The sequence below is a fragment of the Amphibalanus amphitrite genome, unplaced genomic scaffold, assembly GCF_019059575.1.
Source record: "Amphibalanus amphitrite isolate SeventyFive unplaced genomic scaffold, NRLGWU_Aamphi_draft 000067F_arrow, whole genome shotgun sequence".
Classification (NCBI taxonomy): Eukaryota; Metazoa; Arthropoda; class Thecostraca; order Balanomorpha; family Balanidae; genus Amphibalanus; species Amphibalanus amphitrite.
This window is the reverse complement of record NW_024881563.1, coordinates 915,356-928,121: the sequence shown is the minus strand read 5'-3', so window position 1 is coordinate 928,121 and position 12,766 is coordinate 915,356. Positions and strand designations below refer to the sequence as shown.

Genomic DNA, 12,766 nt, shown 5'->3' with positions numbered 1-12,766 from the left:
TATAGGAGGTCTAAGGGTGATTTAGTTTCGGCGCCTTTCTTGCATGCTTAGTTTTTATTTGCACTTTACTGTGAACAACAATGTTGTAGTCACACTTAAGGACAGGTAAGGTTTCGCAATGTTGGGCTATTTAACATATACGTCATAATAATGACATAATTTAGAATTGGGGCAAGACGGACCACTGTGTTCTATCTTACCGTGTAATGGTCCATTTTACCCCGCATATGAAAATTTTTGCTAAAACATTAATAGAAGTTTTAGTCAGCTATTTTATTTTTTCAGGAATTTTATTTTTTTTAAATAATTTTTTTTTAAACATATTTTTTAAATAAAATAAAAAAATAGCTGACTACCTTATTTCTAAAAATAAAATAGTCAGCTATTTTATTTTTTGCCGGTCCCGTAGCTCAGTTGGTTAGAGCGTTGGACTCCGCGTGGTGAGAGCACGCGTCCCCGGTTATGACAGTCCGGGTTCGAGGCGCGACGGGCGCTCGACATTTATGGGCCTCCTGACAGGTATGGTTGCGGTTGGTGGCAGGCCGTAGCCAGGCGAAGTCAGCGAGGGGACCGGCCGTGCGCGGCTTTGTGCGCACGTTAAACTTTGGACTCTAAATTCTGCCATAGCACCGGAATTGCGCGATCGGAGGGTAGAGGGCAGGGTCATCGCAACAAGCTTTGCTTAGCGGTGGCTCTGTCCTTGTGAATCCTTCCCATCAAAAGGTTCGGACTAAATTTATAAAAAAAAGGAAGGAGTCTTGTTGCATGTGAGCCATGCATTCAAGTGCTCATCTAGCATGCATTAATGCCAAACGACAATCAACACACGGTTTCCTAGCTTTTAGCTGCACTTCCATATAGAATAAAGGCTCATTTTGTTATTTAACCACTCTGTTTACTTTTACTAACAAGAGTACAGTGCAGAAGTGTAACAAACATGAATGGATAGTACGCACTGCTGGGTGGTCCGTCTTTCCCCACGTTTTTTTTTCTTGCCGGAGATTTTGACATGTCTCCCTTTCATAGCATCAACCACCTGGACTTCTTTAAGTTGAAGCTCAGTCTTTGCACATATCAAAAGAGGAAGGATTGAGCATTTAGAAGACTATAAACAATTTGAGTTACGACAACACTGTAGCAACTAGCAAGATTTGCGGCCTCTAACCTTAGCTGGTCCGTCTTACCCCACCTTCCCCTAAACACTCCATTAATACCGCATTTTACGTTGGTGAAACTCGATGGCTATTTTTCTGGCTGATATTTTTTTCCACGCCGGCGGATATTTTTTCGCCTGCTTGGTGAAACTCGTCGGCCGTTTTTTCTTTTCTTTTTTTTTACAGAAAAATTGCGGCAGGCGGCTCTTTTTCTGTTGGTAAAACTGGCCTCTGGACGATTCGTCTGGCTGAACGGCTGCGCGTGAAGCGGCTGCAACCTGAAGGTCCACGCGCAACAGCAGGTGTCGAGACAGATCGCCTCCATTGAGATTGTTGTGCTTGCCCGTATTGCGTTATCATTATCACTATTTACCTGTATAAATAGTAAAATTCCCTTTTACGTGATGAAAAATCACAGTAACTTGTCAGCCAGCCGCTTCTGCACGGAGCCGGGTAAGGAGCAGCCACCATGTGGGCAATGCGGTGACTTTGACGCCCCTATTGGCGTGGGCTCACCTGGACGCCCGTGTTGGGCCGACACACGGTGTACAGCTGGTCCTCCTTCTTCACTTGCTTCATTTTGGACGATGAATCCGCCAGCGTGGCCAGCATGGCCGTCAGCTTGCCGTTGCGCACCTACCAGACGACACGGTAAAATCCGTCAGCTACATGCAGCGAAGGCCAGGGCCTCCTAAGCAATTTTCACGGGGGGGGGGGGGCAGAGGCTCAGAAGCATAGATATACAGACTAGATAGAGCAGCTGACAAGCGAGGGTATGCACTGGGCGCCGCCATGTTGGGGCAGCTCCGTGTAAGTGAACGGGAAAATGGGATAGTTTACGGCACATTTTTTGTATTTATAGAGTGAAAAGTGCGAGTTTCTGGAGTTCACCTCATGGTTTGAAGCTTGGAGAATGCCATATGGAGGTTTAATTGTGCTCAACTAGTTTTGATTTACTGTTAACGCCAGACCCCTTGAGACCCTAATTTTTCGCGATTACTTTTAAATGCGTGAAGGAATTTCAACCAAGCTCAGGACATGGCCGTTTCAAGACAGGCCGAAACTTTTACAATTTAGATATTTTATCGCCATTTCAATATTTCAGGCACTTGTCATTAACTCGTAATGTTAACTGTTTTTCCATCCTGGATAGAGGCTTTCTACGTCATATGACATTAGGCTCCGCCCACGACTGCGGCATTGACCCGTGCCCATCAGCGACCTCTGTACAAACGACACCCCTGCCATCTGTGAAGGACTATGAATTTCGCTGACGCTTCACGTGCTATGAGTCAATTGCAGCAGACGGTCAAGTAAATGTTAGGCTCTTGTTGACTCTTGTATATAGGACCAAGAGGACCATCACTCCTCAACCTACTACTCAGTCGTGCTTCGAACAAACGTTAACGATTCCTAACAAATACGATTTTCGATGTAGGGTATCTGTTTGAAATACGAGCGAGCCGTATGATGTAAAGCTCAGGCAATTAACTTATTATTGCGTTGTTCGATGGTTGCATAGCGATGTACAAATCGGCAGCTACTTGGTGACATCCGACATCCCATTATCGCATTATCTGCAACGCCATAGGCTTTAAATACAGGTGAATATTTCCTAACCTTATGTCAGTTATATGCCATCTGCCCGTCATTTGCAGCTTATAAAAAAAAAAATATATCAGCGAACATATCAGCATTGTAGAAGCAATGCGCATTGAGCATTTATGACTCCTTAGTCATCATGTCGCTCTCTGGGCACTGTCAGCCAAGACGCTACGCACAACTCCGCCGGCTTTCGGCACCGCTCGACCGTCGCCCGTCCCCGCTCTCCGCCACAGCGAGAGTGACCGCGCGCCGGCCCGAAACCGCCGCAGGCCAAGACCACAGAGGCGGGGCTTAGCTGTGACGTCATAACGAATCACAGACTGACTGGTGATAGCCTCTACACACCGGATGAAAATCTTGCTCGAAATTTAACATTACGAGTCAATGACAAGTGCCTGAAATATTGAAATGGCGATAAAATATCTAAATTGTAAAAGTTTCGGCCTGTCTTGAAACGGCCATGTCCTGAGCTTGGTTGAAATTCCTTCACGCATTTAAAAGTAATCGCGAAAAATTAGGGTCTCAAGGGGTCTGGCGTTAACAGTAGATAGGTATATGGAGATAGAAAGGAGGCAGTGAGTCTGTTCCAGTCGCACTTCCTAACACCTTTAAACTCCTCCAAGAGCAAGCTAGAGGAGGTTGGAGCAGGGCCCTCCTTGGCTTTGTAGGGGCTAGAGCTGCCACTGGAACAGGGAAGGAATCTTGGAGGAGTTAGGTGTTAGGAAGTGCGACTGGAACAGACTCACACTGAGAAAACAAAACGAGAATGGTTACTGATTGGGTTTCATGTGAAACCACGGGGTGCATGGGCGGCGCCACCGGGGGGGGGGGACGGGGGGGACAGGTCCCCCGCTATCGAAAGTTAGGGGGTACAGTACCCCCCTATCGGCGAGGCCCGTTCAATAGTTGATAATAATGCATTGTAAAGTTATCCGTCGCATTTAATGCATCGTTGGTTAATCAAGGCAGGTTCTGAATAAAGATTGCTGTTGGGATGTATCGCAGGGGGTCCTGGCCATCTGCAAAAGGTGTGGAGCTGTGATGCCTGTAGTTATAAGGTGATCGGCAGGGCCTCGGGGATCGTGCCCCCCCCCCCTTTTGGGGCGCCAGGCAGGGTTATTACCTCCCCACCCCACTGCCAGACCCCATTGCCGACAAAACCAAGTTAACTGAAATTCCATAGATTTCGTTACTATATATGGATATTTTCTATTCCTAATTAGTCAAATTCAAGCATGGCAGTTCTACCACAGGAACCATTTGAAATCTATGCCATTTAACCCCAGCACTTGTGGGGAGAAGTGTTCGGGTAGATCACAGGCAGGACCAAAAAAGCACGCAGTAGCCCAAGACCTTATAATTGGGTAGCATCGGCTCCCTCTCGTCAAGGGATTCGATAGCACTCGTTTTTTTTTCTGCAAAACTAAGTTCGGTCGGCGGCCGAGCGGCTGGGGGTCTAATCGAGCCCCCCCCCCTCCCCTTCTTACGTCAGCGGCTGTGAAAATGCCATTACCAGCTGTTGAAACATGGCAGTTGCTTTTGCATGAGTGCACGAAAGTGTTTTAGGTACGTGATACGTGAAAGGTTCTACATGTAAACTGAGATACACCAGCTTATCAAATTGTGCTCACTGTGGTGCGCTCGGTTTTACCTTGACTAGTCTTTGAATTCTGGGGTGAAACAGACCAGTCAAGAAACCTGTTCCATAAGGAGAGCCACTAATGCTAAAGAGATGAGGGATGAGGTTTCCAGAGACCTTCATTACCTCCCAAAGGGGGTGCCCCGCCATTTGCCAATCCCCATGCTGTGTTGTTACGATTGGAGGGTGAATATGAGAACGATGCAGGTCGTGCCAGCTCGATCATGACGAACACAATGGTGCCGACATCACAGCTCTACTGCTATTTTTGACGAAGTTAATCAACAAGGACCGGAATCCTACCCTGGGCATTTCACCTGCAGAGGCCGCCGGACCTGAGACCCTTTCAGTCAATTTTTTTTCAACGGTGCATGCGGCAGGGGCGGATCCAGAAAATCTCCAAGGGAGGGGCCATTAGAAACCAGGAGCCCCCCCCCCCATAATCCCACCTGTTGGAGGCCCCATCTTCCCACTTGTTGGGCCCCCCCCCCAAAAAAAACTGCGTCTATTGAGCTTATCTAGCTGTTCAGGCAACATCTCAACATCTGTGCAGGCTTGGAGGCCCTCTGTGCAGGTTAGGAGGCCCTGTAAAAGTGGTCATCTCTGTGAGTATAAGAGACCTCCAAGTTATGAAAAGCTTTACCAATCTTCTAACAAAGAAGTCTTCTCAGCTAGTCTTCTAAGAAATAACTAAGTGGGTAGGTTAAAAAAAAACTCATCGGATTTCGGCCACTTTATTTTCAGGAGGCCCCCTTTTCAGCTTTTTAACTTTTTAACTTTTTATTTTATTTTTGAAAAAAAAAATCGGCCAAGGGGGGGCCATGGCCCCCATGCCCCCCCCCCCTTGTATCCGCGCCTGGCATGCGGCATGCGCTCGTTTTTCCCGCGAAGCTCTTGGTAAGTAAAATCCATCAGAAAGTGTGATCAAATAACGGCTGGTGACCTTCCATGACCTAGCATGACCTTTTGAGTGACCACCAATGACATGACCACTGACGGCTAGCCATTAGCTGCACCCTGCCCGTTGCATATGGATCAGGTGGTGATGTCATGATTCAGAAATTATATTGCAGTTTTGGCGCACTTGTCAGAGCAGAAGACATTCCCACTTTTCCTCCATGACTATATGATGGTGAAGCCATGAAGCTGACCAGACGTAAGATCGAAAATTTGAAAGTACGAAACGTAAGAATAGTTGGCACTGCTACTCGACACTGACCGACCGGTCGCGAACTTCCCGCCTCCGGATTTCCAGCCGGACACCCAATCCACTCGGCCACGCGGCCAGTAGGATCCCTAAGCAATTCGCAGCTTGTAGGAAACCAGCTTTGAGTTGGCAAGACTGCAAATTTTGATTTAGAGGCAAGGATGCTTGAAAAGGTGATCGATCTTAGGTGTCCTAGGATAAGTTTGGAAACGGGATGCACCATTCGATGTGTTTTGGACTTTGCCAAGTTTCGCGGCGTTACGTGCCTCGTTTTTTTTTTTGCATACACGATCAGTATCTACTTTTGGAATTTTCGGACAGCTACAGTCCCCGTCCCCCCCCCCTATCGAAAACCCGTGGCGCCGCCCCTGACGGGGTGGTCTAAATTGTGAAATGGTGCTTGCTTGACCTCATTTACTAGGACTGTCCGAGTCTTCTGTTTGACGAACTTGATAGTTGGTCTGGTTTTGAGCAGTGTTTGAAGAATCAGTGGTGTGATTCTTTTTAGGACTAACCTTGAGAATGTTTGCCGGTCTCATCTCATATCCTGCGTCAGTGTGAGGCAGAGTGGTGGTTTCAGATAAGTGCAGTCTTTGAACTTGTTTACATGCAGCGAATTGGATGGATACCATTTGCAAATTGTGTGCGTTGGTGTGCGCTGCGCTTGGAGTTATATGGTTATAAGCAGGCACGTAGCTAGGATTTGTCGCGGATGTGGCTTTCCAGTTGGTTCCAGGTGTACACTGTACAAAGAGCGAGTGGGCACGGTTTTCCTACTACACTCTAAGCGGCACCGGCGCGTATGCAGCAGACCGGCGGCGGTTGCACGGGTTTCGCGCTCAGACACATCGGCACGGAAAGATATCAGCCGTTTCAGGTTCTCAGGCCCCTGATTCTTATGCACCATCGCATGCAGCCCCCGTTCACGAGCTTCAGAATTCCTTTTCCGTGACGTCATCACGGCGTAAGAATTTTCCTTCACCCATAGCAATGCATGCAAATCATGGTGTGTTTCAGGCTGGATAAGGAGAAATCCAAGGCCTATATGTGTTCAAAAGACGTACCACTAAGCCAATGGATTCGTCTCATTACGATAAATGGGGTTGAAATCGAAACATTCGGCCTATATTTAACTAAAATGGGCCAATCAAATGGTCCCTGCAACTCATAATGAAGGATTTCCTCTGCGTTAAAAAATTTGTTTCAATTGATTTTTATCAGCCACAGGGGAAATCCTTCATAATTGCTACCAGATTACTACCAAATTCCCTCGCATTTCTGTTGCGCATTGCCTCACAAATAAGAGTTTTATGAAGTATATACTAATTTAATTGTCATATTTTGACTGATTTTGGCGATCGTTAATTATTTAAACGCAGCATGGATCAGATAGCTCTCATAGTTTGCTGAAGAATATGTTTTTAGCTGGGTTATTTTTAAGTTATATGTGATTTGGTGCGCCGTGATCGTAGCATTATGCAAATTATATCAACTTTAAAAATTGAATCAACTTTTGAAGTGAAGTTCACATGAAAACCAAAAGCTCAAGCATAATAATTGTTTAAACATAATAATGCAACATGTGTCTCCCAGATGGAACTTATATTTCAATTGAAAACTGAAAATGGAAAACAGAAGATGGATCTGCGGAGTTACCATGAGATCACAAGGTGCTCTTGATTGCTGGTAGTTGAAGATGTTGAGAGAACTTGTGAATCTGCATACCAGTCCTGACTTGCTTGATTGTTCAAAACTATTTTAATTTGTAGTGACTGTGCACACTGCGCAGCACATAGAAATGTGCAGGTGGCTGGTAGGTGGGTTAAACTTCGGAGGTGCGAATTTGGATGTCAGTTATAAAATTAATGGTTATGCCTTGTAGAGTAAGCTCTGCTGTTATTTTTGTCTTTTTTATAATTGTCTTTTTATAATTGTAACCTACAATGCTGTTAGTTTCATTTTTATTAAAATGCTCAACCAGAATTTGCACTTGTTCATGCATGAATGGCTAAGCTTGGGGTGTTTATTCAACCCTGACTGCTTAAGTTTTTCAAAGGCACATGTCACAGCATGACTAAATCAGCTGGTACCTACCTGTTGACTATTTTTCTGTTTTTGGTGGTGAGGTGTTTTTGCAAGGTGGTCAATGAAATAAAATAATGCATTATTTTGGAATGTTCCCTTGACAGAAGCCAGGAGCCGGATTGATGTGTGCTGGTGAATGAGATGGTTCAAAAGCATTATCTGATGTTTTTCAATGTGCATAAGCCATAACATCCCTTTCATATGCTGAACTTTTAATAGCTTCTCAGTCTCTGTCATTTTCCTGACATATTGGTGTAGATAAGAGATATTATAGTTCGTTTTTTCTTTTCAAAAGGACTCTGGCTCCAAGTATGTTTTTCGAAAAAGCACGCGTTTTAGCGAGCAAAACGAGCAAAAACTGAACCTGAGAAACTCGAACGTCGCCTTATTTTAACATGTGAAGTATTCCCTGTTGTTGTATTACGGTCCAACCCCCGCACGGCTGCTGGCCGCGCCTGCGCGCGCCCCTGCCGCCGCCACCGCTGGCCGCCCCGGCTCCGTGCCTGTGAGCGCCTCTGCCGCCGCCAGCTGACTGTGCGCGCCGAGCGGCATGACTGGCGCGGGCGACTAGAGGCGGCGCTCGCCATACTTGTTATCTTCTTGGACATTCTTTCGGCCTGAACGTATCGCAGTAAAATAAATCGCGTTTTCCATTGATTGTATGCTCTTTCACTCGAAACGAACCAAAACATAACATGGCGCGGTCGGTTTTGTAATTACGTGACTGAGCAGCTTACAGCGCGATGAAGAAAATTTTGATTCAGGAACTGACGGCGCTGCTGGAGAGGCAGGCGGAGAGAGCCGCCGAGGCCGACAAGCGCTTGGAGCGTTTGGAGAGGCTGCTGCACAGAGAGCCCTCCGCGGGGACCGGGACGGGCACGACAGCCGGAGTGTCAGAGTCGGGGGCTGAGCGAGGCGCTGAGGGATCCGTTGGACCAGCTGCCGCCGCCCGCCGGACTGTCTGCCTGCCGGCGTCGGCGACACCGACCCCGCACCTGAAGTCGGCCTCGACGTTCAAAGCCCGTGTCGAGTGCAGTGTGCGCGACAGTGTGACAGGAGCGGTGAGCAGGCTGGAGGACTCTGAGCCGACGCTCAGACACGCCGTGACAGTGGGGAAAACGTTGAGTGCCCATGTCACGTGCCAAGACCTCTGCGGCACCAAGGGACATTTCGTGACCCACCTGTCGGCCTACAAGAGGGACCGCAGTCGGCCGAGTGTCGCCCATGCCGCCGCCGCCACCAATCGTCAGTTTCTTGAGCGTTGCCCTACCTGTGGCCGTCGCCAGCACGCCGGCGGAGACACGTGTCGCGCCTCTGGCGCCATCTGTCGTGCGTGTGGCGAACCAGGACATTTTGAGGTGGTGTGCCACCAGAGGGCCAGCACCACGGCCGATCGTCCAGTGGCGCCATCTGCAGTGACAACAGTATGCGACTCTCCGGGGGTGGCGCTAGTAGCGGTAGCCGCCGGCACCGCCGTGTCACCGCCGCCGGCGGACACGGGCCAAGCCGGGCACACTGCGCTGCAGCCCACGGAGCTGAGTGACGCTGCTGACGTCCACGGAGCCTCGCCGCCGCCGGCGGGGGGCTGGCCAACGCAGACCACGGACAGTAATGAAGCCCCGGACAACGCCGTGTCACCGCCGCCGGCGGACACGGGCCGAATCGGGTGTGCTGCGGCGCAGCCCACAGAGCCGGACGGAGCTACGGACGCCTACGGAGCCTCGCCGCCGCCGGCGGGAGGCATCCCAACCTGGAGCACGGACCGAGTATACGGAGCCTTGCCGCCGCCGGCGGGAGGCCCATCGGTAGCCACCGGCGCCGCCGTGTCATTGCCGCCGGCAGACACGTGCCGAAGAGCCGGCCGTACCGCGGCGCAGCCTACCGAGCCGGCTGACGTCAACGGAGCCTGCCCGCCGCCGGCGGGAGGCTGGCCAGCACAGACCATGGAGGCAGCCCCCGGCGTGTCACCGCCACAGGCGGACACGGACCGAGCTGGATGTACCGCGACGCAGCCCACCGAGCCGGCTGGCGCCCACGGAGCTTCGCCGTCGCCGACGGGAAGCCTTCCAACGTGGACCAGCCATGGAAACGAAGCCGCTGGTGACGCCGTGTTGCCGCCGCCGGCGGACACGGGCCAGCCCGGGGCCACTGCGGTGCAGCCTACAGAGCCGAATGGAGCTGCTGAAGCCTACGGAGCCTCGCCGCCGCCGGCGGGAGGCCTACAAACGCTGAGCACGGGCCGAGGTGCAGCTGCCGGCCCCGCCGTGTCACCGCCGCCGGCGGACACTGGCCAGATTGGGTGCACCGCAGCACAGTCTACCAGGCCGGCTGACACCTACGGACCCTCGCCGCCGCCGGCGGGAGGCCTACCCACGCGGACAAGGGACGGAGGTACAGCCGCCGGCTACGCCGTGTCGCCGCTGCCGGGGGACACCAGCCAAGCCCACTGTTGTGCGGCACAGCCCACCGTGCTGAGTGAGACTTCTTACGTCTACGGAGCCTCGCCACCGCCGGCGGGAGGCATGCCAACTCGAAGCCCGGATGGAGGCCCAGCCGCCAGCACCGCAGAGTCGCCGCCGCCGGCGGGCACCGGCCAAGCCGGCTGTAGTCATGCGGCGCAGCCTACCGAGCTGGCTGACGCCTACGGAGCCTCGGCGCCGCTGGCGAGAGGCCTGCCAGTACGGAGTGGGGACGGAGACCCGCCCGAACAAATGGTAGCGGCTCACGCCGCCGCACTCCTCCGTACGCCGGTGACCTGACCTTTGCGACCTGGCCTGGTATCAGTGACCCCAAATAGCAAAATATGTGTTTGACGAACAATTCCTCATCGAAAATTGTCATTCATCGATTCCTTATCGATGAATGACATGCATTTTTCTCGATTTTACAACGCATTTCTTGAAATGCGTGTAAACGGTGAAAATTCGACATTTGATCTGAACTGTGACGTCATCGGTTTGACCGAGGTCAATGAAATTGAGCCAAAAGGTAATTCCTCGCTGGGGCCATCCAACACCGTTTGTTGCTTGTCGCTATTTTGCGTGGTTCTCGAGATCTTGGGGGGGGGGGGCAAGATACTCCCCCCCCCACGGCACAGTGGGGATTTTTCCGATCTAGCACGTATTTATTCGTAGAGGGCAAACCATAGGTAGTATTGTAGCCAGATTGTGCACAGATGTTGGCTGGTGTGTTCTGGTGAGAGTGTTACCTGTAAATGTGCATAATCAACATAGTATAGGGGGGTCAATTGGACCCCCGGCTCAGCCGTTTGGCTCCTGATCAAGCTAGAGCTTCGCGGAAAAATCAAGCGTGCTGTCTATGACGAGATGAGGCCGAATATATCCAATTTCAAAGTCTAAGGTCATTAGTTGACTTTCCAAGTCAAGTCAATGACCCAACTAAAGATGGAAAATCGAGACCTCTTGGAACTTCGTAAAGTTAGGATGTTACGGGGTATTTTGGGGTGCTGATCACGAATTTCATGTTAGTTTTGATCACAGACGATGTCTTCATGCATTTAAGCCAGGTCGGGTCAGGTCAGGTCAGCCAGTAGACGTCCTGCCGGCCATCCATAATAGGTGTCACCTACTACTGACAGCTTCGTAACATGGTACGAAGGCACCAGAACTACTTCGTAAATATTCAAAATGGTTGCTAAATTCGAAATCAACACCAAAAACTACCCTAGAAGCAAGTAAAACTCGAAAAAGTGAACCAAGGTCATCAAAGGTCAATGACCTTGACCTGACCTTCACGTGACCTTGACACCCACCATAATGCATGGCACCAGCATCATTTCACATATTTGAACGTTTAAAACCACAAAAAGACTGGAAACCGCGGATAATGTGAGCTGGCATACGCCGAATCGCGATTCCGGCCAAACATGGTCTCGAGAAATATGCCACAGGTCAAAGGTCAGTTGGGTCAGAGTCATGAAATTTTTAGGTTAGATGTAAAATTGATGATCTCGAGGGCAACGAAAGTTTCGTCGCGATCGGCTGCTTTTTGCGCGAGTGATTTGCGGAAAACCATGGGGTTTTATCCGACCCCTTCCCCCTCCCCCTCCCCACTAGTGCTAGGGTTAATAAGGTTGCGGTATGTATAATTTACGCCTGTCATCCTAATCCTCATGAATGTGTCTCAGAAAATATGCATCATATAAGTCAGGAAGTAAAATTATTCGCCCATGTCTGGAACATACCTATATCGTGCTGTTTGCCCTAGCGCTCCTAGCTAGAGTGGGGTATTAAGATACTATAAATTAGTGATGTCATTTTCCAAAAAATGTCTGACCGATACCGACCGAAACCAAAATTTTGGGAAAATTTCCGACCGAATACCGACCGATAACATCCCAAGCCAAAATTTGACCGAAATTTGACCGAAATTCTATTTGCTATTACTCTACCCCAAAATTAAAATGTTTGGTAAATTCTGATGGAAAATAATGAGAAATGGCATTTCAGTTCAAGTTTAGTCAATTCTTAGCCACTGCAAAATACATTTTGTGGTAGAAATTACATTGCTAAGGAGTAAGGGTAGGAACACATGGACCTCAGCATTTCACATATTTCAATTTGGTTGATTAGAATTGTCAAGAATCTACTGTGGTATATGTAAGGAAGAATACTCATTCATGCTGCAAAAGCATGATCAATTAGTGAGTCTAATGGTTGGTAATAGGTATGTTCATGACAACATTCCCTAAGAGAAAAGGCAGAATCAAAACACCACAAAACACATCAACACTGCTTGGAAACTGGCCTTGAGTCTTGAGATGTGGTCTGAGATACTCTACAAAGAATTTGACACTGTAAATCCAGCTGAAAAGGCAGGTATTAGATAGCTCTGAGCCTGAATTTCTTCCCAAAAATGAAATGAAAATTCATTAAACTGGCACTTTGTCTTATCTTTACAAGAAAACACAATATGCAGGGACGCCGGTGAAAACAGGGCGCCGGAGGGCATATTAGTCACGTGACATTTGGAAGTTCTCCCCCTTCACGGGCCTTCTAAATGCTAAACGTCACGTGTAAATTTCACGAACCTTGATCAAATCGCCCCAGGCGCCCT

General features: G+C 49.3%; 1 protein-coding gene across 2 annotated transcripts in view; it reads right to left on the bottom strand.

Moving 5' to 3' along the window:
* Positions 1-12,766, bottom strand: part of LOC122378894 (protein strawberry notch homolog 1-like) — a 550,127-nt gene that overhangs the window by 84,585 nt on the left and 452,776 nt on the right. For both annotated transcript variants that reach the window (XR_006256101.1, XM_043360535.1), the window contains exon 23: positions 1,671-1,790. Coding sequence is in view for 1 of the 2 variants with exons in the window: in XM_043360535.1 (XP_043216470.1) it covers positions 1,671-1,790 (120 nt within the window). In the remaining variant the exon portion in view is untranslated. The remainder of the gene's footprint in view (positions 1-1,670; positions 1,791-12,766) is intronic.